Consider the following 25,328-nt stretch of genomic DNA (forward strand, 5'->3'; position numbering starts at 1 on the left):
GGCCAGTCCCACATGTTTTGGTTAGCTTTGCAAATGTAATGGCCAGTCCCACGTGTTTTGGTTGGCTTAGCATGTAGTGGCCAGTCCCACATTTTTTGTTAGCTTAGCATGGAGTAACCAATCCTACAGGTTTCGGTTAGCTTAGCATGTAGCGGTCAGTCCCGACAAGTTTTGGTTAGCTTAGCATGTAATGGCCAGTCCCACATGTTTTGGTTAGCTTAGTAAATGTAATAGCCAGTCTGACATGTTTTGGTTAGCTTAGCATGTAGTGGTCAGTCCCACATGTTTTGTTCAGCTTAGCAAACGTAATGGCCAGTCCCACATGTTTTGGTTAGCTTAGCATGTAGCGGCGAGTCCCTCATTTTTTTGTTAGCATAGCATGTAGCGGCCAGTCCCACATTTTTTGTTAGCTTGAAGCATGAAGTGACCAATCCGACAGGTTTGGGTTAGATTAGCATGGAGCTGCGCAGGCTGAGCAGGATCAAAGGGTAAAGGGGTGGGGCTATGCTTTCAGGTCCACTTACCGATACAAATTTTCTTATAAGGTTGATTAAAAATTAAGAATCAGATTGATACTAATCGCGTATCTCTAAACAAAAGTGTTCCAAAGAGTCTCACCAACATCGTGGAGGTGTGGGAGGTCAGAGGTCGGGAGATCGGACAGGGTGAACGTCCACGTCACGGTTAGCATCACTGCGTCGTTGTCACAGCTCATAGCTAGTGCTGAGTCATCACACATAGACACTGAGCGACTCGACACAGGAAGCTACACACACACAAACAAAGACATAAACAGGAGGACGGTCCCTGAACGCATCGTGTGATATAAATAGTACCTGAGCAGAGCAGAGCCCCCTGCTGGTCATCAGAGAAAGAAGCAGCTTCTGCAGAGAGCTGAGCTTTAGGCAGGAGGAGGAAAACGACCAGAGCTGAGACGACGAGACGAAGTGCAGGGGCCCAGACCCTGAACACACAACACATGCTCACAATGTCACACAAAAATAACACAATAACGACACAAACAAACTGATAAAACCACACAACAACAATACAACATCAAAAAAACAACACAGCATGACACTAAATACCCACATTTTTTTTACATTTTTGTTGTTTATTCAATGTATTGTTGTTTTATGTGCTATTCTGTCATTTTTGTATATTTTTTGTTTTCGTTTAATGTATTGTAGTTGTTGTTTTGTGTGATTCGGGGTCAATTTTGTAGTTATGTATATTTTTCATTAATTAATTTATAATCATTGTGTGTTTTTGTTGTTGTCCTTTTTGCATGTTTGTTAGTTTTTGGTATGTCTTTTTGTCATTTTGTGTGTTTTTGAGGAAATCTTGTTCATTAACTTTGGGGGCTGCACAAAATTACAGCGAGGGCCTCATGTGGCCCCCGGGCCGTCAGTTGCCTATGTCTGCTCGACAATGAGCTTACTCTGACAGGCTCCGCCCACCGGCTTGTTGGCTCCGTCCCATTGTCGCCTCTCTGCGTCACACTGGAAACTGTGAGCAGGAAGTGAATTCTGGTAACCACGGGAACAAACCAGTTCACAGCTCTGACGTCCGTTAACAATAGGTTGACACAGCAGTGCACCATGGGTAATGGAGGGCATGGGACAAACAGGACCTGAAGACATAAAAACGCTTCCTTTAGTAAACCAATTATAAATCTTTTTTTTTAGTCAAACGTAAACATTTTTACGGTCACATGACGGCGTGCGCCCCGTTCCTTGAGGTGTACGTGTCCCGCCTATTTCCTGTCCGTCCTCAGACACGCACCAGCAGGAGGCGCCGTCGCACTGCAGCGCCTTAAAGGAGCCGTCAGCGGCACATTGGAGAGCCTGTAACTCACACCGACTGGGACCTGAAGGCATCATTTATACAGACAGAGCGGGCAGTGAACGCATCGTCAGCAATGGGGTAATTACTGTATGTGCGTTTGTCTGCACAACATATACACAATACGACACACAACATGACAAGACACAACATGAAACAACATACACACAACACAACTGGACAAAAAACAACAAACATTCAATAAACGCAGAAGATGTGACACAACAACAACTGAAAAACAATATGACACAACACAACTCGATACAAAACAACACAACAACATAACAGACAGAAATACAGATAGAAATACAGACCGAAGTACAAACGGAAGTACAGATGGAAATACAGACAGAAATCAGACAGAAGTACAGACGGAAGTACAGACAGAAATACGCATGGAAATACATATGTATGTGTATATACGTATATATGCATATGTGTGTATCCATAAAATGAAGAGTCCGTCCTTAAGACTGCTCTACTGTAAAGTGCCTTGAGATACCACTGGTTATGATTTGGCGCTATACAAATAAAGATTGATTGATTGATTGATTGATTGATTGAAATACAGACGGAAGTACAGATAAAAGTACAGATGGAAGTACAGACAGAAGTACAGACGGAAGTACAGACAGAAGTACAGATGAAAGTACAGATGGACATACAAATAGAGATACAGACAGAAGTACAGACGGAAATACAAATGGAAGTACAACCGGAAGTAGACAGATACAGACAAAAGTAAATGGTAAATGGTAAATGGACTTGATTTTATATAGAGCTTTATCACCACTGAAACAGTCTCAAAGCGCTTTACATATCAGCTCATTCACCCAATCACTCTCACATTCACACACCAGTGGGACAGGACTGCCATGCAAGGCGCTAGTCGACCACTGGGAGCAACTTAGGGTTCAGTGTCTTGCCCAAGGACACTTCAACACATAGTCAGGTACTGGGATCGAACCCCCAACCTCTCGATCAGAAGACGACCCACTACCACCTGAGCCACGGACTGAAATACAAAGGGAAGCACAGACGGACATACAGATGGATGCACAAACAAAATTACAGATAGAAATCCAGATGGAAATACAGACAAAAGTACAGATAGAGATACAGACGGAGGTACAGACAAAGGTACACATGGAAACACAGATGGAAGTATAGAAGGAAGTACAACATAACACAAAGACATGACAACATATACAGACACCGCAATATAAACACAACATATACACAATACAACAACATGACACAAAAAAAAGCACAAACACAATGAGCTACTACAACATGACACGACACAACACAACATACATACAAAACAACAACACACATAACAAGCCGACACATAAACAATATACATGTTACGGCTGGTGCCTCCTGGCCTCTCAGCCTGCCCTTCCTCTTCTCTCCTAACACACCTGGCTCACATCAGTAATCAGGTAGGAGAGGGAGGAGGAGCTTATAAAGGGCTGAGAGGACCAGAAAGCAAAAGGCACAACAACTGACCAGCAGCAGACATGTGGGGAGAGTCCTCCAGCTCCTCACTGGACATTTTTGTAAGTTTGTTATTTTAGTTTGGACTGGAGATTTCTGGTTTTCGTGTTCCTGTAGTTTAGTGTTTTGTATGTTTTTGTAGTTTAGAGGGTGGACGCTGAGACGACGGCCCTGTATAGGGTTGGCCCAGTGTCCTCCCTACTTTTGTTCAGTTTGGCCAGGGTCTCCAGTCCCTTTAGTTTGTTCTGTTGATACTTTTAGAATTTTGTTAATAAATACTTTTCATAACCTTTGATTTCTCTGTGGTGTCTTGTTTATGTTACGGTCCCTCAAGCCTTGACCTCAAATCCTAGAGGAGGTCGTAACAATACACACAACATGAAATACAACAACAAAGTAACCCGTACAGGTCAGTTGTCCGCTGGAGTTCTCAGTAGCTGTCTGTAGCGTCTGTCCTGTCAGTGGGTTAACACACAATCCTGTATCGCCTCCTGTCTGCAGCACAGAGAAACTACCATCCTGAAACACAACAACACGTGTTTGAACTGCTGTTACTAATGTGTCCACTGGGGGACGCTGTGTTTCACTGACAGTAACAGACCTGACCAGCAGAGGGCAGAAAAACACCACTGATTGTTTTTACCTGCTCACACTTAGGCTGGTATGAGGGGGCGGAGTTTATGGCCATGTCAGAGGCTTTCAACCAACCAGAAAGAAGCCAACGGTGCTGCGCTCTCTGACAACGAGTCTGACCTGTGAGACAACACGCAGGGTAAAAACACATCAGACGACAACGCAAGTACAGACAAAGGTACTGACAGAGGTGTAGATGGGAATACAGACGGAAATACAGACACAAGTACAGAGGGAAGTACTGACAGAAGTACAGATGGAAATAGAAAAGGGAAGTACTGACAGAAGTACAGACGGAAATAGAAAAGGGAAGTACAGACAGTAGTAGAGTGTCTTACAGGTGGGCAGATGCAGCGAGCGGTCAGTCAGGGAGTCAGGAACATACTCTCCATCTTCAGTTACACACCAACACTGACCTGAAAACACACACAATACTTACCTCTTTGTGTCTGTGTGTGTGTGTGCGTGTGTGCGTGTGTGTGTGCTACCTGTGCTGTGATAACACTGCGTGAGCATCCACTGTCCGTTAGCGTCACACTGTGGCGTAAACAGCTGGTAGGAACCACGACGGTCAGACTGAAGCATCTGAACAGCTAAACAACAACAACAACAAACAAACAACATCCACATTATTAGCAACAACAATGACAAACATGTTAACGGCAAAAAAAACAACAACTCACTGGAGAAAGCAGCCAATCGCAAAGCAGCATCTGAGCGACTCAGCAGCCAATCAGACACCTGGAGCTCCTCTTGTGATTGGCTGATGCCGAGCTCCTCTGGGGTCAGTTGGATTCCCTCGGCCAATAGGAAGCCATAGGAGAGCGACAGGGAGGAGGAGTTTGACAGCGCTGCGACTTGGAGAGCATCACGTCTAAACGCCTCAACCTGCGACTGAGCCGCCGCACACCCTGAGGAGAAAGGCATTATGGGTAATCTGAGACACAGCGTGTTTGTATCTTATTTTGGCGAGGGAGGTTTTCTGACCTGAGGACGGCTGGGACTCGGATTTGCTCCTCGATGGACCTGAAAATCAAAACCACACAAAGTTTATGACTACAGCCATAAATAAATAATAATCTAACCAACAACAATAGCTACACCAGTCAGCCATAACATTATGACCAGCCAATACCAGGAGTGATAATAGAAAACAATAATAAGCCCATAGATTCTAAAACCAATCCAACAAATGGTTAACATCTTATACATCTTTATAACGTACAAACAAAAAATGTAGCATAGTAATAAATATGTTAAAGAAATATGTTAAAAAAGAGACTTTTCCCTGAATCAAAATGTAATTTGTTTCAAAAGTTTCCATCTGAAAGTGTGCATTGAAAGGTTTTCTAGTTAAATAAACATTGTCCTTGAGGCCAGTCAGTTTTACACGCCTCTAAAAATGACCCGGTCGGAAACAAGTGCCCAGATCTTGAGGAAGGCCTCCCGTTAAGTGACGCGACCAGAACATCTGACCAGTGCAAAGACTGTCACCCTGAGGTGGAATATCTGGATTTATTGAAGGGCGGGACACCTACATTTCCTCAATTATATCATCTTAAATAGTCCATTAGAGCGTTACAGGGTAATGCCCTAGCACCAGACTCTTACCTGTTAGACAGAGAGCTGATCCTGATAATCCCGTAAAAAGTTAAAAACAGCCGATCTCACAAGATGTTAAAATTACCTAAAATAAAATAACTAAACGATTTTACAAAAATACTAAATATACCAAAATATGGGAAATGTTTGTATTTAAAAACAAAACAATGGAAGTTTTGAAACATGCCATTGAATTGTGACCAAAAAAAAAAAAAAAAGATTCTTTAAAATATAAAAAAGTATAAAATCACATCCTCATGAACAAATTAAAAATATGTGTAAAATAAAGAAGAGACATAAGACTGAAACGTACAGGTGACGGCGCCCCGTGATGCTCCGCCCAATGCTGCCTTCCCCTCTTCATCCACACAGAAACATCGCGATCCAACACACTGCAGCGACAGGAAGTCTCCGTCCTCGGAACACGAGGGAACGTGGATCTCAGCGCCAGCAGCCAACGTGGACCTGAGCTCCAGCGCCGCCGCTCGCTCCCGTTCACAGCGAGTCGGGCAGCGAGGGCGACGCCCGGCAACCTTTGACCCCGCCACCTCTCGACCCTGAGGGTCAACGCACCAGCAGTGGCCGCTGTCGCACTGGAGCAGCTGGAAAGTTCCGGTTGGCGTGCAGCGAGGGACGAATGTGATTCGTGTGTCGGAACAGGAACGAAGCACAGCGCCGAGAACCTGAGGAGTACGGGGAGAGAAATGTCTCACAAATATTAACAAATATGTTTTTTTAGATTTTAATGTGTTTTTCTTAGATTTTCACGTGTTTTTCAGATTATCACGTCTTTTTTAGATTCTTACGTGTTATTCAGAAACGTACGCATGTGAAAAATCTGAAAAATACATGTGAAAGTTGTGGAAGTTGGTGAATATTTTTGAGACAATGTCATACAGACGGAAGTACAGACAGAAGTACAATGTCATATATATATATTATAATGAAGGTCTTACCTGATGCAGAGGGGCGGAATCTGACTCCCTGTGACGCATCAGCACTTGCTGGAGGGCAGAGAGAAGGGGCGGAGCTTCCAGGGCGTGGATCACCGACTGCAGCAGGTTCAGGTTCTCCGGGGACAGCCGGTCCAGAACAAAAACTCCCCGGGTTCCTACGGCACTGCTGAGGTTAAAGGTCGCTGTGTTCTTCAGGAACTTCCCCCCAAACAGGTTCTCCTGGAGGCGGCGAGGGGAGGAGTGGCTAAGAGCCTGCAGGGCTCCGCCCACCGACGGGAAGAGACCTACAAAGACCTCCACAAGATGAAACAGGAAGGTGGTAGAATCCTGTCCAGGTAGAAGGATGTCCCCTAAAGACTGCAGGAGGGACTGACAGGGTGGGGGGGCGGTTCCTGAGGAGGACGGGGGGTCTACAGGACCAGAGAAGAGGCGGGACAAGGCCAGACGGCGCTGGGAACGACAGTCGGATGAGCCCACACCTGCAGGAGGAAGTCAGAACATGCAATCACACATTTATAGAGGTAGAGGAGAATGTGGCAGAAAAAGACGTCCTTTACTCAAGTACAAATACTAACTCACCTACAAGTACAACTACGTGAGTAAAAGTAAAATACTTGAGTAAAAGTTGAAGTACGAACTCACCTCTCTTAATGAAGTACAAGTACAAATACTTGCGTAAAAGTAAGTATTGTACTTGTAGTGAATATCAGACACTCACTGCAGACTGGAGCGTCTCCATGGCGACGTGTCCCAGGAAGCTCCGCCCCTTTGGCGTCCACACACCAGCACTGCCCCCCCTGCTGGCACTGAGTGGAACTGAAGGCTCCGTCGGACTCGCAGGACGGGACGAACAACGAAGAAACCTCCATCGCTGCCTCACGCTCCACCTCACAGGGGGAGGGGCCTGAGGAGGATGCCATGTGACTCGTTAACTATTGTTAACTAGTTATACAGTTAAGTGGAGAGGTGAGTGATTTACATCTGAAGTGTCCGGTGGCGGCGAGGCGGACTCCCAGCATCCTCCTCTTCAGAACACGGTAGACGTTGGTTTGAGCCACAGAGTGAGGAAACGCCCCCACAGAGAAGGCGGAGTCATAGACATCAGACAGGAAGAGCTCCACACCTAGACAGGAAGTACACCTTCATTATCACCTTCACCCTCCACCCTCCTCTGGTTGCCATGGTTACCTGTGTTCGCCAGCTCTCGTCCTCTGCTATCCGTACAGAAACAATAGGATGAGACCTGTGGGAAGATCCTCTGGAATCCCTGAAATGTCTGAAAAGCTTCTGGAAACCTGAGGAGGAAGCACAACCTTCATCACCATCATCATCATCATCATTCATCAGGCCAACAAAACGGACAAACACTTCCTGTACAGAACAAATCTTTTAACCACAAACCTACAACAAGATGAGACCAAAACTTTTATACACAGTAAAAGTTGAGTTTTTTGCACAACTTTTAAACTATTTTTAAAATACTGAAATATTTGGCTTAATTTTGAAAAGAAGTATGCAAATTTGTGGATTTGTGTGTGTCACCTGTTAAAGGCATGAAGCAAGTCCACCTGGCTCCGGTCCGTCATGTTGATGAATGTACACTGAACAGGAAGGAAGCTGCCGTCTGCGGCGCACTGAGGAGGAGACGCAGAACCCGACCCGTGCAGGAGACGCCTGGACCGGACCTCACAGGGACCAGGACCTGAGGTCAAAAAGATGATTCTACTAAGATTCTACGGTTCTGTCCAGTACAAGTCAGCTGCACCAACTTCACGGGCCAGTAGACCATCAGGAGCCTTAAAGTCTCTGGGATTCATCAAAAACAAGCCGCAAACCAGTCCAAACTAGAGCAAAACCAGTCCAAACTACAACAAAACCAGTCCAAACAATAGCAAAACCAGTCCAAACTACAACAAAACCAGTCCAAGACTACAACAAAACCAGTCCAAACTACAACAAAACCAGTCAAAACTACAACAAAACCAGTCCAAACTACAACAAAACCAGTCCAAAACTACAGCAAAACCAGTCCAAGACTACAACAAAACCAGTCCAAACTAGAGCAAAACCAGTCCAAACTACAACAAAACCAGTCCAAACAATAGCAAAACCAGTCCAAACTACAACAAAACCAGTCCAAGACTACAACAAAACCAGTCCAAACTACAACAAAACCAGTCAAAACTACAACAAAACCAGTCCAAACTACAACAAAACCAGTCCAAAACTACAGCAAAACCAGTCCAAGACTACAACAAAACCAGTCCAAACTACAACAAAACCAGTTAAAGACTACAGCAAAAACCAGTCCAAGACTACAACAAAACCAGTTAAAGACTACAGCAAAAACCAGTCCAAGACTACAACAAAACCAGTCCAAACTACAACAAAACTAGTCCAAGACTACAACAAAACCAGTCCAAGACTACAGCAAAACCAGTCCAAGACTACAGCAAAACCAGTCCAAGACTACAACAAAACCAGTCCAAACTACAAAAAAACCAGTCCAAGACTACAACAAAACTAGTCCAAGACTACAACAAAACCAGTCCAAGACTACAGCAAAACCAGTCCAAATAACAACAAAACCAGTTAAAGACTACAACAAAACCAGTCCAAGACTACAACAAAACCAGTCCAAACCACAATAAAACCAGTTAAAGACTACAACAAAACCAGTCTAAACTACAACAAAACCAGTCTAAACTACAACAAAACCCATGTAAATTGAAATTAAAAACAACCCCCACTAGACTGTACACCTTCCCACCACTAGTCTTGTTGTCACTCTCCAACATGTTTTTCACTTCCTCCCACAACAGCTTCTTCATGTTCAAGAACTTTTCTGCTACTTTCACAATGATTTTAATCTTTTCAGTCTTCAGTTTTTTCCCTCTCTTCTCCTGCGCTGCTTGCTTTGCTTCTCTTACCATTTTTCCAATAACCTCTCTCTCTTCTTTCCCCTTCTGAACTCTTTCCACTGCCTCTGCATAGCTGATGTCATTAAACCTTTTCATTTTCTCCACTTCCTCTACTTCCTGCCTCACCTCACATTTCCTTTTCATTACTCGATGTTCTCCTCCACAGTCACTGCACTTCAGCTGCACGTCTTCACTACATTCCTCCATCCTGTGATCCTCACTACACTTTGGACACCTCTGTGTCCCTCTGCACACCGCTGTCCAAACCTCTGTCAATTGTAACATCTGAGTAAGGGGGGTTGGGGGGGTGGTAGCACCACTCCTTCAAATTCAATCAATATCGTCCTACTTTCTACCCTCATTCCTTCTTCATTTCTGAACAGCCTTTTTATTCTTTTCACTCCTCTTATCTCCTTTTCCAGTGTCTCCAAACTCTCCTTAAATCCAACCCCAGACATTACTCCTATTCATACTCTGTTCTCTCCAATCACAAAACTAGTTCCACAAATTTTAACATTACCTTGAACCGAGTTTCTTCCTTTTTCCTCCTTACCACCCTCTCTCTGTCTTCACTACTCTTTTATTCTTTATCTTTTTGTTCTTTCTTCCTCGTCCTCTGTTTCATCCTCATGTGAGTCAGGTTCTGACATGGACACTACCATGTCAGAATGTTTCCCTCCACGTGTAGCGTCGTCTAAACAGCTTCCACTTCTCTCACACGTCTCTCCCCGGCGTGACCAGCACGACAAGAGCCTCTCACGGACGGACCGAACCCAAGTTCCTGTAGAAACCAGTTCAAAACTAACTAAAGCTTTATACCAACCAGTCCAAAGTAACTAAATCAGGAGCTTTGAAGAACAATGGCTTTGCTGCTGAAAAGTATCATTAAAAGAAACATCAAATATATCTTCTGGTCAGTTCTGGGCCTTGGTTTTTGTGTCTGTAACTCTGACTGAAACAGTGCGACCCCCAGTGGACACATGAGGAACAGCTCTGTGGTATTTACACGTACATGTGGAGGGTTTCCCGGCCTGTCGCGTCCCGTAGAGCTCCATACCATCCTGGTCAACGCACCAACACTGCCCCCTGCTGGAGTCACACTGCACTGACTGGAACAGGCCTGCAGGAGAACATGTAAGCTCCGCCTGCAGCTGACAGGGAGACGCACCTGAGAGGAAACCTCACAGAGATCAGCTTTCATTACGTTCACGTCAACGATGGTTCCAATAAAAAAAAGTTTCCTCACAGTGAGGGATGACGGAGTTGTTGGTTCGAGTCCCTTTGACCTCCTGCCCCTCAGCATCAACACACCAGCACTGCTGGCTCCGCCCACTGCACTGTACAGGTCTACACAAGCACATACACACAAAGACATAGGCGGAGTTTGAGGGGTGGGGGGGGGAAATAAAAAATAAAAATAAATATTTAGACCGTCTCGAGATTTGGTCCAACCACCATGTGTGTAACATATACAACTAGAATATTTACATTTCCTGAAGAAAATGCAAGTGAGGATACAGGTGGTGGCCCCACTGCATTAGCATTAGCATTAGCTAGCATTAACATTAGCAACCATTAACCAAGCATTAGCATTGCATTAACTAGCTTTACCACAAGCCTAGCAATAACATTAATCTAGCATTAGCATTAACTTAGCATTAGCCTAGCATTAGCATAGCATTACACACGCACACGCACACACACACACACACACACACGCACACACACACACACACACACACACACCTGAACCTGCCGTCCTCAGTGCATTGAGGAATGTCTGTCCCCTGATTGGCTGAGACGCCCCTCAGCGCCTCACAGCGACTCAGTGGCTCCGCCTCCAGCTGGTACTCTGCATCACATATTGACAAAAAAGTACACAAAATAACAGATTGATGACAAAAAGGTGCAAAATGAATTCCAAAATTCTGAAAACACACAAAGTAAAAAAAAAACACGCAAATTATCAAATAAAAATACAAAACGATGGAAGAACACACGACAAAACAACAAAGAAAAAACCCAAACACACACCGTGTGTTTATATATTTATGGGAGTTTAAATGGTCCTATCTTTAATTACACATATTTATAATGTTATGTTCTATGATCCTGAGTTCATATACATTTATATAGTCTTAAAATATCTTACATACATTTATATATTTATGATCAAAAGTGTAATCACATACATGTATATACAGTATTTAAGTGTAATTACATATATTTATATATAGAAGTGTAAATATATATATTTATATATTAAAGCGTATCTACATATATGCATATATTTAAATGTAAACGGCTATATTTATATATCAAAGTGTAAATAGATAAATGTATATATTGAAATGTAACTACATATATGTATATATTAAAGTGTAAATGAATAGATTTACATATTGATGTGTAACTACATATATTTATATATCAAATTGTAATTACATATATGTATAAATTAAAGTGTAAATAGATATATTAAAGTGTAAATAGATATATTTATATATTTAAGTGTAACTACATATATGGATATATTTACATGTGAATAGATACATTTATGTATTAAAGTGTAATTACATATATTTATATGTGTAATTATATATAGTGTAACTATATATATTTAAGTGTAAATAGATATATTCATATATTATAGTGAAATTACATATATTTATATATTTAAGTGTAACTACATATATGGATATATTTACGTGTGAATAGATACATTTATGTATTAAAGTGTAATTACATATATTTATATGTGTAATTATATATAGTGTAACTATATATATTTAAGTGTAAATAGATATATTCATATATTATAGTGAAATTACATATATTTATATATTAAAGTGTAACTACATATATTTATATATTATAGTGTATTTACATATATTTATAATTATAGTGTAATTGCATACATTTATATATTTAAGTGTAATTTCATATATTTATAAATTAAAGTGTAATTACATATATTTATATATCAAATTGTAATTACATATATGTATATATTAAAGTGTAACTACATATACTAAAGTGCAAATAGATATATTTATATATCAAAGTGTAATTACATATATTTGTATATTAAAGTGTAATTACATATATGTATATATTAAAGTGTAACTACATATATTTATATATTTAAGTGTTCCTACCTGAGCTCTCGGCCCTCAGCAGCCTGGGGCCACAGAGGAAGATGAAGACGATGCTGATGAGCAGCTTCATGATGACAGCAGTGAAACACAGACAGATTCAGACCCTTATAAAGCCACAGATCTGCTGAGTCAGCGTGATGAAGACTCTTCATCAGCTCTTCATCCTCCTCTTCCTCAGTGGAACCAAGAGCCCTCGAACCTCAGGAGCACTGATCTGTGAACGTTTGAAGAGGAACAGCAGCTCTGTCATCTGTGATGAAGATGTTTTCAACCTCAAACACAAGAACGGACAGCGACCTAGGGGTCGTGACCCCATGTGGAATTCAAACGAGGTCACCTGAAATATCTAGTAATGAATTTTAAAAAATATATGAAGATTTAAATTTTATATTTTAATCATTACTCTTTTTTTTCAAATTAAAACCACACATTATCCCAAATAAATGATTCTATACTTTCACTTTCTCAAGTAAATTAATTAACAAATGTAGTTTAAAACCAATTTAGTATGAAAACATCGGAGCTGGTGCATCTCGTCACTTTGTACTTGCATTAGCATTAGCATTAACACGAGCATTAACATCAATATTAGCATTAGCAGCATTCACATTAGCATTAACCTAGCATTAGCTAACATTAGTATTAGCTACCATAAGCAATAACTAACAGTAACATTATTATTAGCAATAACATTAACATTAGCCAGCATTCCCATTAGCATTAACTAGCATTGACATTAACTAACAGTAACATTAATATTAGCAATAACATTAATATTAGCCAGCATTCACATTATTATTAGCTAGCATTAGCATTAACCTAGTGTTTATATTAGCTAACATTAGCATTAGCTAGCAATATCATTTACTAGCATTAACATTACAATTAACCTTAACCTAACATTACAATTAGCATTAACCTAACATTAGCCTAGCATTAACCTAACAATAGCATTAACTAAGCATTTGCTACCATTCGCATCAAAATTAGTATTAACTAAGCATTCGCTACCATTAGCATTAGCGTAACATTAACCTAGTATTAGCAAACTTTAACCTAACAATAGCTTTGCATTAGCAACAACATAACGTTAGCATAGCATTAGCATTAACCTTGCACTGGATTAACATTAATATAGCATTAGCACTAGCTTAGCCAATGAACCCTATGTGAAATAATGCAGAAGATATGATAAAAATTATTGAAATAAATTGAAGAATGGTTGCACACACAAAAATGTTTAATAGTTACAAATTCTAAAAGTACTAGCATAAATCTCAGGCATTTTCATGATCGTTTTGATAGCTAATCTGTCAAAATTGGAAAAAGGTGTAAACATAGTTAACACAGACAGAAGAAGAATAAAATATAATATAATATAAAGGTCATGAATAACAATATGCAATGCTACTAATTATACGCTTAATAATTGATTTCAGCGTGTTGGGTTTCGGCCTTGGTTTCCTCATTTTTTACTTTAGGAAAATTTTCATTTTCTATAATTATTCATGGGGATAAAATCAGAGCGTTTAGAAACGGATAAATTTAGTGAATATTTTACTTTGAGAAGCTGTTGAGTTTCTTACCTCCTGCAGTCTTCTCCTCACACACTAGATGGCGCCACTGAGTCCCGCCTCTCCACGTGCCTGATGTCAATCAAGGAAGCAAAAACAATAGGATAACGGGCCAATAATATCACTAAAGTATCATTAAACAAATACACAGACACAGAAAGACAGAAAAATACACCACATGAAAACAACAAACACAAAATAATGCTTAGTCATGTGTACGTGTTTGGAAGAAGAACAAATCGTGTGGCGCTGGGCTGGTCTTCTGCCCCCTGGTGGATCTATGTGGTACTACACACACCCAGAGGCTCTTAAATGCGATGGGGCGCCCATTGTAAAGTTACGGTATGTATGCTAAATACAATAAACAGCTACTTTTTGCAGCATTTAGCAACAAACCACATCTATAAAACATGTACGTGATTTTTAAAAAAATGTTAAGACTAAATCTAAATGTCACCAGTGAAACTAAACATTTATGTAATACGCAAATTCAAAGTACCAAAATAACTAAAAATCGTATGCAAATATTTTTTTACATTACTTTTAACCAAATTTACAACAATATTTGTGAGATGTGATATTTTTCCTCGTAAAAATGTCATTGTTAAATCTAAATGTTGCACTTATAGATAAGTTCAATCTAAGATGAAATATTAAATATTAAAAAGTTAAATCTAAATGTTAAATAATAAACCTTAATGTTAAATATTAAATCTAAATGTTACATCTAAATAAACATTTTAAATCTAAATGTTAATAAGATTTTATTTTGGTACTTCTGATGGATTTGTATATTAACTAAATATTTAGGTTCACCTGTAACATTTACATTCAATATTATGTTACATCGACATTTTTTTTACAAGAAAAGTAAATATCACAAATATTGCTTTAAGTCTGGTCAAATGTATAATTTAAAAAAATAAATTCACACGCCCCATAAAACGGATCCGTTTGGAGCTTCATGTGTGGCTTTATGTCTCCAACATGTTTCAGTTACTTTTTTAAAAACCATCTCAGAGACGTGATTATTTGTTGTTTCCAGACATTTATTTATTTTCTTATTCTCAGGAAGAAGAAAACGTGGTGAGAGTTTATTCAGAAACACTCGTACACAGCAGCACACTTTGTGCTTTGGTAACAGGATAAAAACACAGATTTACAGAAAAATTAAACACATATTTACAGTTATTCCTCCTCGTGGTGATGATCAGTTGCTGTTTTAGAACTTTTTAAAACTTTTAAAAACCTGAAAAAAACTTTAAAAACACATCAAAACAACACATGTTTTTAAAGTGCCTAAGTAAGGCTTTCAAAGTGTTTATAATTCCTTATAAAGTCTCTTTAAAGGCTTTTAAAACCTGTGGCAGTAAAATAACGTTCATGCTTCTAATTTAACTTTATCTAAAAGCTTTCAAAACTTTTAATTCTTCTCTAGAGCATTTTAAGGGTTTTTAAGAACTATGAATGGGTTCAAATCAACAAACATCGATCTATCGCATCAATAACTGCCCTCTTATTTTGAAAAGCAACCAAAGTTCAACGAAAGCAATAGAACCTCCTTTGATGGTGAAATATACACAATGTTTGTAGAAATTGTGAATGTGAATCAAGGATTCACACAAAATTTAAATTATTAAGATACATTTATTTATTGAAATCATATTGAGTGAATTAATCTCTCTTGATAAAGATGTGGGAAAAAATATTTTCGAAAAGGAAAAATCCACAGAAAACTTAATAAAATAACAACTTTAAACAATGATCAAAAATTGAAAAACAAAGTTGCATTCAATGGATTAACAAAAATGGTGAATAAAAATTTAAAAAAAAGGTAAAATGACATTGGATTTAAAAAAATAAAATACATGAAAAAAAATACACGATCTTTAATGATGAGATGGAAAATACTAAAAGTTTCAAAATATTCCATAAAATGAACATTGGATTAAAAAATTCACTGTGATGAAGATATATAATAGTCTTACATTTTTGATAACAATCTGATATACATGTATAAAATTCATTATTAATTAATTAATTACATTTTCCTTTCATGGACGAGAAAACATTTGATTTATATTTCAGGAAGTTAAACTGTTTAAATCCTACTTTAGTTCTGTGTGAGGAATAACAGTGTTTAGTGAGAGCAGTAGCGCCACCTGCAGGAGAACCCGTGAAGCCTTTAAACGTTGTTATTCTGCGTTGCCGTTAACGACCGAGCTGAGCTTCTCCGACTCTGGAGGAACTTCCACGGATCCTGGAGAACCTGCATCTCCTCTTTTAAAGGGAAAACCTTTTTCCTTCCAGAACAGTCCGACGTCCAGGAGGAACAAGAACGACACCAGGAAACCAAAGGCCTGCAAACGGGACAGGAAATAATACAACTTCATTATTTAACATATATACCGATATATAACTGATCAGACATAATCAATACGAACTTTTAGAACTTATTTTGTCACATGAAATGTTAGAGAAGTCATGATAAAGTAAGAATAACTGACCCAGATTAGAGAGAGTGGGAAACAATTATGGAACAGAAGCTGATCACCCTGTAGCTGACCACCTTTGATGAGGGTGTCTGGTGTTAAAAAGGCTGAAACACCCCCTGATTTAAAGGAACACTACTGGTGATGCATCCCATATCTGAGACATGTTGACAACCATCTTATGGCATTTCAGGACAATTTAACATCACGTCCTGTGTTCAATGATTCTAATCAATGGCTTACAGACATTTGAGGAATAGAAAAATATTCTGCAATTAAATAAAATAAATTCAAAGACCCTCAAAAATTAGCTCAATAAATTCAAACAAAATAAAATATTCTGTAAGTGAACAATAACCTCTAGATAAACTTAAACAGAAGAATATTCTGCAATTAAATAAAATACATAAAAAAGGAAACAGAAGTAAGTTCAAAAGATCCAATAAAAAAAATCATGTGAAAAACCAGGAAGTAAACCAGGGAGGAGGAAGTAAAGAAGGAAGAATAAAGAGGAAAGTTACCACAGCGGCTTTTTCCAGATCGAGGCCGATTTTCGCAGACGCCAAAATGACGGAGGCGATGAAGAACATGAAGGCGATGACAGCAGTGTAGACGAAGTCCTGGAGAGAAGAAGAACTTTGATTTATTTAATTGTTTATGTAACTCACCATCTACGCTTCTAATGGTTTTAATTCACTTCAATTCATCTAAATTTTAATTATTGTACTTATAAAAAGTTAATTATCATTACAATGAATTAATATCTACAACATTTAACCTGGACATGATTAACCTTTTCTTTTGAAATGATTGCTATGAAACAATTATTTTTCACTTTTTGGACCTTATTAAATTATTATTTTTTTTAATGTGATATTTTTGTGTAATTCAGTCCAAATTACTGAAACTATTTTATTCATGTATTTTCTCTCATTCTGTGCACTTTGTTGTTGTTTTGCAGTCAACATGTGCTGTTTTCTTATTGTTTTGTTTATTTTTGTTCATTTTTATGAAATTATGGAATTTTGTTTGTTGTTTTGTGTATTTTATTTCATTGTGTGTATTTTTATTGTTGTTTAGTGTATTTTTGCAGTCAAAATGTGATGTTCTCTTGTTGTTTTGCGTATTTTTGTCATCATTTTGTGTGTTTTTGCTTGTCGTTTTGTGTATTTTATATATTTCCTATCATTGTGTGTATTTTCTTAAGACCAAACCTCATTTCTAAATGTTTTAAAAATATGCAAACCTGTTAAAATCAACATAACTATTGAGATATTGTTTCCTGATTGAACTCTGGTGTATTTAATGGTATCTTTTATTTTGGGGAATTAAAGGGACGGTGCGTTACCAGCTGTGGCCAGCAGGTGATGCCCAGGCGTCGGTGAAGAGACGTGGACAACAGGAAGAGCAGCAGAACGGTGAAGAAGAATGCTGTACAGCTGCAGAACTCAAAGAAGTAGAGAGCAGAACAATTGGAACAACTGGTAACCAGTTCCTCCAGCAGGAACGCCACGAAGGACAGGACCTGGAACCAGGAGTCATGGTGTTATGGAAACATTTACACATTAAAAAAGGCTACAATATCTGCTGACTCAGAGCTATTCTTCATGTTCTGATATTTTATAGAATACATTTGTGCATGTGGGTCACACTATTCATGTTATTGTATGCAATTAATTTATTTCCTCTTGTTTATAACCATCTGGCCAGTGAAAAACCTCACTGGATTCATGCAGAGACCCAGGACAGAAGGCTATTTTAAATGGACTTTGTCTCCCAAAGCCAGTCATTCAAGGCTGCCTCATTGCCCCCCGCCGCCCACTTTTCCCCCACAGCCACGCATCATCGGAAGAAACAAAGCCCCCCCCCCCCCCCCCCCCCCTCCCCCCTCCCATGCTATGTTCTCAACCTTTTTAGTGACTGTTTTTGTTTTGTTTTTTGGTGCACGTACGCTGAGGAGGTTTTTTCCTAGTATTATATTGTCCTCTCCAATAAGGAACTCAGTTTAAAACCTGCCTTTTCTCCCCTCACCTCTCCATCTGTTGTTCTCCTGTTTTTCATCCAAATAGGGGGCGCCGCCCCTGTCATGAACCACAGTTCACCCGCTCCGTCCTCCCATGTTAAATGTGTTATATGTGATTTTCTTGGACGGGATGAAAGTGAAATGAAATTTTGTGTGTTGAAATGTACAATGACAAATAAAACGATTCTAATTATTTAGTAAAAATAACTCCAATAATGTTTTACTGTTTAATATAAACCACTGCTGCTGAATCTTGTTTATTTTACATCTTTACATAAAGTTATGGTTGATAAATATCTTTAATTTCCTATAATTAACCCAGGTGAAACTGATGATTTAATAATTCAGAATAATTAGGTGTAATAATCACAATAGTTACATTACTGTCTAATGGGATCAGCTTTGTCTGTGAACACGTGAAATATAATGAAAAAATATAGTGTTTCACAAGTTGGGACGAATGAATAGTGATGTTAGCTTAATGCTAACATTTATTGATGACAGTAAGCTGTGTACATTTTACTTGGTCTATTCCTTTTATTAAGTCGTTAGCATTAGCGCTTAGCCCAGTCTTATGTTTCGGTGGGTTAGCTTAGCTTAGCATGCTTTAATAGAGCAGATTCCTCTCCGTCAACGTGTTTGTGGAAGTTTGGGTGGATCTGGTGGAGGAACTTGGACTGGTTCACTTTGATGGGTGTGGTCTAACCAAGTAGCGTTCCATGATGTGTCGCTGCACAACATTCTTTAGGTAAGCTGTGACGAGCAGCGCCGCCTGTGTGTGTGTGTGTGTGGGAGGGGCGGAGCTTTTTGGGGTATTTTTGAATAAATTGAGGCCAAATGATCCGTGGCTCTCACGTGTGCGACACTTGTCTACGTCATTCGTGTGTGTCGTGCACTTACCTCCGTTATCAATGGGTATTTATGGTTTTTATCATGGGATGACCTATTCTTACCAGTGGGAATGTTTTTGACGTTATATCGTAAACGATAACATATCGCACATTCTTAGTGACCATGTGAAAAATATGACAATGAATCCATGTGTGTGTGTCATGTGAAGTGTGTGTTTATTGTGTTGTGAGAGAACTGATGGTTCAGATGAATTAAATTAATGTTTCACTAGTTGTAACGATGACCAGTTGATTCAGTGAGTGGTGAGAGCAGCGGCTGCACTTATTCTGCCATCCATAGTCAAAGCTAACGTTTCATTTTTCTCTGACCTGCATGTATCCACCCCCACCACTCTGACCCCTTCATGTATGACACAGTGACAGATGGAGGCTGACCTCCTTCTCCTCTTCCTTACACACACCCATCTATCTGTTGCAACACTCACAGTGAGATGTGCTAACAGCAGCTAAACACACTGCAGCACTTTCACTTCCACCTCACACACTTCCTGAGAAGGAAGGACACACAAACAGACGGACACACACATACATGAACACACAAGCACACACACACACATTCATAACATTCTGTCCTGATAATCAACCACATGATAACGTGATGACTAAACAAACTGTAACGCCACCTGCTGCGAGTCTGAAATGCTGAACAGATTTCTACTAAATTGAACTGTTTTTATGATGCGTTTGATAAACGTGTGTGTGTCAGATTACACCGTTCATTCAGCGCGCGCACACACACACACGCACACACACACTGCTGATTGGTCCACTGGGACATTAAAGACATAAACCATGCCCACATCACACTCGTGTATTCACCGATATGAGCGCCTAATGATGCAACTGTGGCTGCACACTTGATTTTTAGCTTTTATACCGTCCGTCACATGATAACACGATCACCAGTCGGAGCGTAACACCAGCTGTCCCGAGCCTTCAGTGTGATCAAAGCTCAGTATTTTCCTCTAAAACATGAAGAGAAACACGAGAAGAAACATCTGAAACGTCTTAATGACGTGTTTGATGTCAGATCACGCCGTTCGTGCAGCACACGTGCACACAGTGAGCTGATTGGCCAACGTTAATGGGAATATAAACACCAATGTGTTTCAAAGCTGACCAACATCAGCTGTGGAAATAGAATATAATCCAAACTTTAGAGGTGGTAAACATGTGACCCTCGGCCCTCAAAACAAATGCACATCAATTATAAGAATACAGAAAATAACAACACAAACACAAAACGACAAATGGCACAAAATGTCAACAAAAATAAACAAAAATACACACATTAAAAACAAAATGACAGAAATACACAAAATGCCTCTAAAAACATACAAGATTAAAAAAAACAATGACAGAAAAAATACAGAATGGTTAAAAAAATGCACAAAATTATTTTCAAAACACACAAAAAACAACAAAAGACACACAATGACACAAGTGTTTGGTTTGATGTGCAGAAGTGAAGCTTCAGGAAGTTTCAGGAGTGTGTGAGGAGTGAAGCTCGAGGATTTAGGGAAGTTCACCATGAATCACACTTTCTTTTAAATTCTCCTTTTTTCAGATTAAATGTAACGCACGGCGCCAAAACAGCACTGAATGCCTTTTATTTTCTCAGTTTTACAGTTCATAAATGTAGTTATACTTGCAGCATGAGAATCTTTTTTTCATTTTGAATTGAATTCATTGGTGTTATTTATTTTATTTTTCTAATTGTGCATTTTGACGAACCTTATATTTTATACAGATGCCTTTGTGGAAAATAAAGTAAGTTCCAATTGTGGTAGATTTTATCTATTCCTTTTTAAGTTTCTACATGAGATGTTTACTGTATGTAAGGCAGTGGTCTCCAACCTTTTCAAGCCCAAAATCCCTGACGGCAAGATCGACCCAATGAAGTGTAAAAAAAAAAAAAAAGACCTTTCTGTTGTTACCATGCTTGGCCCGATCCAAGGACTTTTAAAATCCTATTTCACATATAAATATTGCATTTATCCATGGTTGAATCACACTTACGTATCGCGCAATTACACGTGAATTAGCGGGATCTCCTGAGTCGTAGCTGCAACAAATGCGCAGCAAACAGTGGAGGTGAGGATTCCTGGACTACAGATTGTGCTGAAGTCATGCAGCGGAGCAGTTTCGGTTCAAATACACATCCAGTGGAAATGTTCGGCGCTCATGAGGAAAAAACCATCTGATCTGATGGTTTATCCTTTACATTAGTGAACTAATAAACAGTTCATCACTGTTGCCATGCTATGGCTGTGTCCTAGCAACACACTTTCATACATGGGCGACGTGATTGACGGGGAATGCTTCAAAGGTCTACCAGTCAATCGTGATCGACGGGTTGGCAACCACTGATGCAAGGGAACCGTACCAAGATTTAATACCAAAAAATAAACATGGGGGTGAAAGTAACTAAGTAAATAATGTTTATTTCTATAGCACCTTTCACAGACAGAGGTCACAAAGTACTTTACATATCCTCTCATTCACACTCACATTCACTCAGCAATGGCACAGAGCTGCCATGCAAGGCGCTAGTCAACCACTGGGAGTAACTTGCCCAAGGACACTTCGACACATAGACCGAGATCGAACCCCCAACCTCTCGATCAGAGGACAACCCCTCCACGATCAGTGTAATTAAATGGTATAAAACAGTAATTTTGTGCCTCCTGAATAATGTTTCTATACTTTTTAATATTTCCAGTCATCTCCCTCCTATTGTGTGACCAAAACCATCCTTTGTATTTTCAGTTCATGTTCTGATCAAGATCATTTCCATCATCATTATAATGATTATCATTTAATAATTTTTTACTAAATATAAACATGATAAAACTTTATATTTTAATGTTTGGGTTTGTTAATTTTCCACTTTCTCTCTCAAGTACCACCTGTATTGCCATTGAGTACCACTAGAGGTACACGTACCCCCATTTGAGAAACACAGTTAGTTAGTTAGTGAACCCGTTGCTGTAAACTCACCACTTCACAGATCTTCAGGATGAAGCGTTTGAGGTCCAAATATTCTGAAGGAATCTGAAAACATGAATCTTTGGGGTTTGAAACCGTCGTACTGGAGTAAACTTCACTGGCCATGTTGGACCTGAAAACACAGTTATTATCACTATTATTACTAGTAGTAGTAATCATCACTATTATTACTAGTAGTAGTAATCATCACTATTATTACTCGTAGTAGTAATCATCACTATTATCACTAGTAGTAGTAATCATCACTATTATCACTAGTAGTAGTAATCATCACTATTATTTAAGGATGTAGCGATTCACTCAACTCTCGATCTGATTCGATTCACGATACGATTCTCTCACGATTTATTTTACAAAATGGGGCTGTAGAAAAATTATGACTGAAAAATATTCCTTAATTTTTTGGGGGGAAAAAAATATAAAAAACTATACTGTTTTCATTTTATTTTTCATTGTCAAAAGAATCCCTTGATAAACTATTCAAAACCATGCAATTTAACTAAAAATAAATCTTGAATGAAATAAATAAAGGAATAATACAAATGAAGAAGAAGCCTATAAATTCAAATTCTGGTTCTATAGTAAACAATGCAAAACTGCACAATAGTTCTTTTTCTTTTTAAAAGTGCAACTGAAAATGTATTTTGTGCCTTAACAATAGGACAGTAATTTCACTGTATTTAGGTCAGATATTTGTTTGGACCAGCAGAGGGCGTTGGTAACCCAGTGGTCAGTTGGCATGCAGATATCTTGCAGTGAAGAAGAGATGCTACGCACTAGCAGACAGAGCTAATAAAAAAAAAAAAACATGACTTTTACAAATATTCACGTAATATTAAAGATATCTTTTGGTGCTAAAGGGGTAAGGAATCATTTATGAACACGTTTAAAAGTAGAAGGCGGCCAGAAAGAAAGTATTAGCAGATTCCGCCCGCCGCCAACACTTCTGGATAGCGCCCTCTGCTGCTTAAAAAAAGTACTGCGATTCAATTTTCACAGTATTGATGTGAATAGTGATACCTATGAATCGATTTTTAACTGCCTTACGATTAATCGTTACAGCCCTACTATTACTACTAGTAGTAATCATCACTATTACTACTACTAGTAGTAATCATCACTATTATTAGTTGATCTAATTTACATATTTTCCAGTTTATTGTCAATAGTCTATTTTATATTAATGTATTATTCTCACTCTTCTGTCTGTGTGTTTTGCACTACTTGCAGCCCACCTACAATTTTAACACTTTTTTTTTCCGCAACAACGAACCTCGTAGAAAAATCATAAAATTTCATATTTTCTCGCTGATCACATCATAATGAATCAAACCTCGGACGGATTTTTAATGTTTATTCTGAACATGAATGTTCGGCAGTAAATTCGACTCTGAATAACAAAGTTAAATCAGGTTTCTTATTGTTTTCAGTGAGACTAGACAGCTTTCCAAAAGCGTTGAATTACATCCACATAAGAGTATTTTAGACAGCTGCTGCTCAGCAACACTCGTGTTTTTCCACTTTTCCTAAAAGTGACAGATGGAGATGTAAAAGAAATGAAAAATAAAAGAGAAAAAGATGAATTCGTGTTTTTCTGAATGGAGTCTGGAATGAGGGGATTTTTATCAGAACAGATCAGAGCGACACACGTTCTCAAAAGTGAAATAAACACTCCACACGTCTTCTTTTAGGAAATAAATCACATTATCGGGTAAAACATAACCTATTAAGTGAATAAAATGATTTAAATAGAACATAAATGAGTAAAGGAAGGAAAGAAAAGGTTTTCAAACCACGAACTCACCGTAGTTTCGCCTCCACTTCAGGAAAATACGAGTTTTTCTGACTCTGCGCAGCTGCTTACTCATAAACTTCCGCCTTTTGTCACTTTTTGTTTCTTCTGTTCAAGTTAGAGATTTTTTTTTACAAAAGCTTCCGGTTAGGTGTTTCACACTAAAAGACCAAAACATTATCGAAGAAGTTCCGGACTTTTATTTTGACTTAGTTCAGTGTTGTGAATTAACAAACTATTCAAAATAAAAAGGAGAGTAATGATTTAAAAAGTAAAATTAAGCAAAAACACGTTCAAAGTCCATAATAAATAGTAAGTAAATTATAACAAATCAATTAATAAAGTCCGTCCATCCATTTTCCGATGATCCCGATGAATGAATGAACGAATAAAAGTAAAAATAAAATACTTTTTTTTTTTTTTTTTTTTTTAAATATGTATAAAATAAATGGTTAAATGAATAAAAGTGAAAAATAAAATAAAGCCAATTTTTTTTATTTCTACTTTTATTTATCAATAAATATTTAAGTTCTGGACAATATTTTTCATTTATTTTTTATTTTTGCATTTATTTATTTATTTAATGATGTGCTGTATTTATATTTTAGCTTCTGTATTTTCCCCTCTTATATTGATTTGTTTGTATTTGATTTTCAATTTTCCACGTTTATTTGTTTATACATTTAATTTTAGGTTTGGAAAGTTTGGTTCTCCATAGTTTTCAGGGGATCAATAATTAGGTAAATAAACAAGATTATGGAGGTAGATTTGTGTCTATTATTCAACAAAACTTTTCAATAAAAATAAAAATAACTTCAATAAAAAAATAAAAAAAACTTTTCAATTAAAATATACTTTAAATAAAAGAAAAAAAAGTCTTCAAATGCAATTATTTGGGTCACAAATATTGTT

The 25,328-nt window shown here is 38.3% G+C and overlaps 2 protein-coding genes across 2 annotated transcripts in view; both read right to left on the bottom strand.

Moving 5' to 3' along the window:
- The window catches only part of tg (thyroglobulin), a 29,433-nt gene extending 15,095 nt beyond the window's left edge, over positions 1-14,338 (bottom strand). The window contains exons 1-21 of the mRNA XM_028470427.1: positions 14,202-14,338; positions 12,616-12,829; positions 11,204-11,309; positions 10,704-10,804; positions 10,470-10,625; positions 8,079-8,238; positions 7,725-7,831; positions 7,516-7,659; positions 7,255-7,440; positions 6,537-7,015; positions 5,894-6,263; positions 4,966-5,004; positions 4,662-4,889; positions 4,467-4,571; positions 4,317-4,394; positions 3,989-4,098; positions 3,753-3,864; positions 1,709-1,870; positions 1,442-1,633; positions 837-964; positions 619-766 (exon numbers count right to left, since the gene is read on the bottom strand). Of these exons, the coding sequence (XP_028326228.1) occupies positions 619-766; positions 837-964; positions 1,442-1,633; positions 1,709-1,870; positions 3,753-3,864; positions 3,989-4,098; positions 4,317-4,394; positions 4,467-4,571; positions 4,662-4,889; positions 4,966-5,004; positions 5,894-6,263; positions 6,537-7,015; positions 7,255-7,440; positions 7,516-7,659; positions 7,725-7,831; positions 8,079-8,238; positions 10,470-10,625; positions 10,704-10,804; positions 11,204-11,309; positions 12,616-12,685 (3,181 nt within the window). The 5' untranslated portion in view covers positions 12,686-12,829; positions 14,202-14,338. The remainder of the gene's footprint in view (positions 1-618; positions 767-836; positions 965-1,441; positions 1,634-1,708; positions 1,871-3,752; positions 3,865-3,988; positions 4,099-4,316; positions 4,395-4,466; positions 4,572-4,661; positions 4,890-4,965; positions 5,005-5,893; positions 6,264-6,536; positions 7,016-7,254; positions 7,441-7,515; positions 7,660-7,724; positions 7,832-8,078; positions 8,239-10,469; positions 10,626-10,703; positions 10,805-11,203; positions 11,310-12,615; positions 12,830-14,201) is intronic.
- An 879-nt stretch (positions 14,339-15,217) lies between these two features.
- On the bottom strand, positions 15,218-24,519 carry cmtm6 (CKLF-like MARVEL transmembrane domain containing 6). The gene is made up of 5 exons (XM_028470865.1): positions 24,429-24,519; positions 22,616-22,736; positions 18,030-18,206; positions 17,203-17,301; positions 15,218-16,549 (listed from the first exon to the last, which is right to left on the bottom strand). The coding sequence occupies exons 2-5, from the start codon at positions 22,727-22,729 to the stop codon at positions 16,385-16,387; spliced, it is 555 nt and encodes a 184-aa protein (XP_028326666.1). The 5' UTR covers positions 22,730-22,736; positions 24,429-24,519; the 3' UTR covers positions 15,218-16,384.
- Between the last annotated feature and the right edge of the window lie 809 nt (positions 24,520-25,328).

This window comes from Gouania willdenowi, chromosome 16, assembly GCF_900634775.1.
Source record: "Gouania willdenowi chromosome 16, fGouWil2.1, whole genome shotgun sequence".
NCBI classification, from domain to species: domain Eukaryota; kingdom Metazoa; phylum Chordata; class Actinopteri; order Blenniiformes; family Gobiesocidae; genus Gouania; species Gouania willdenowi.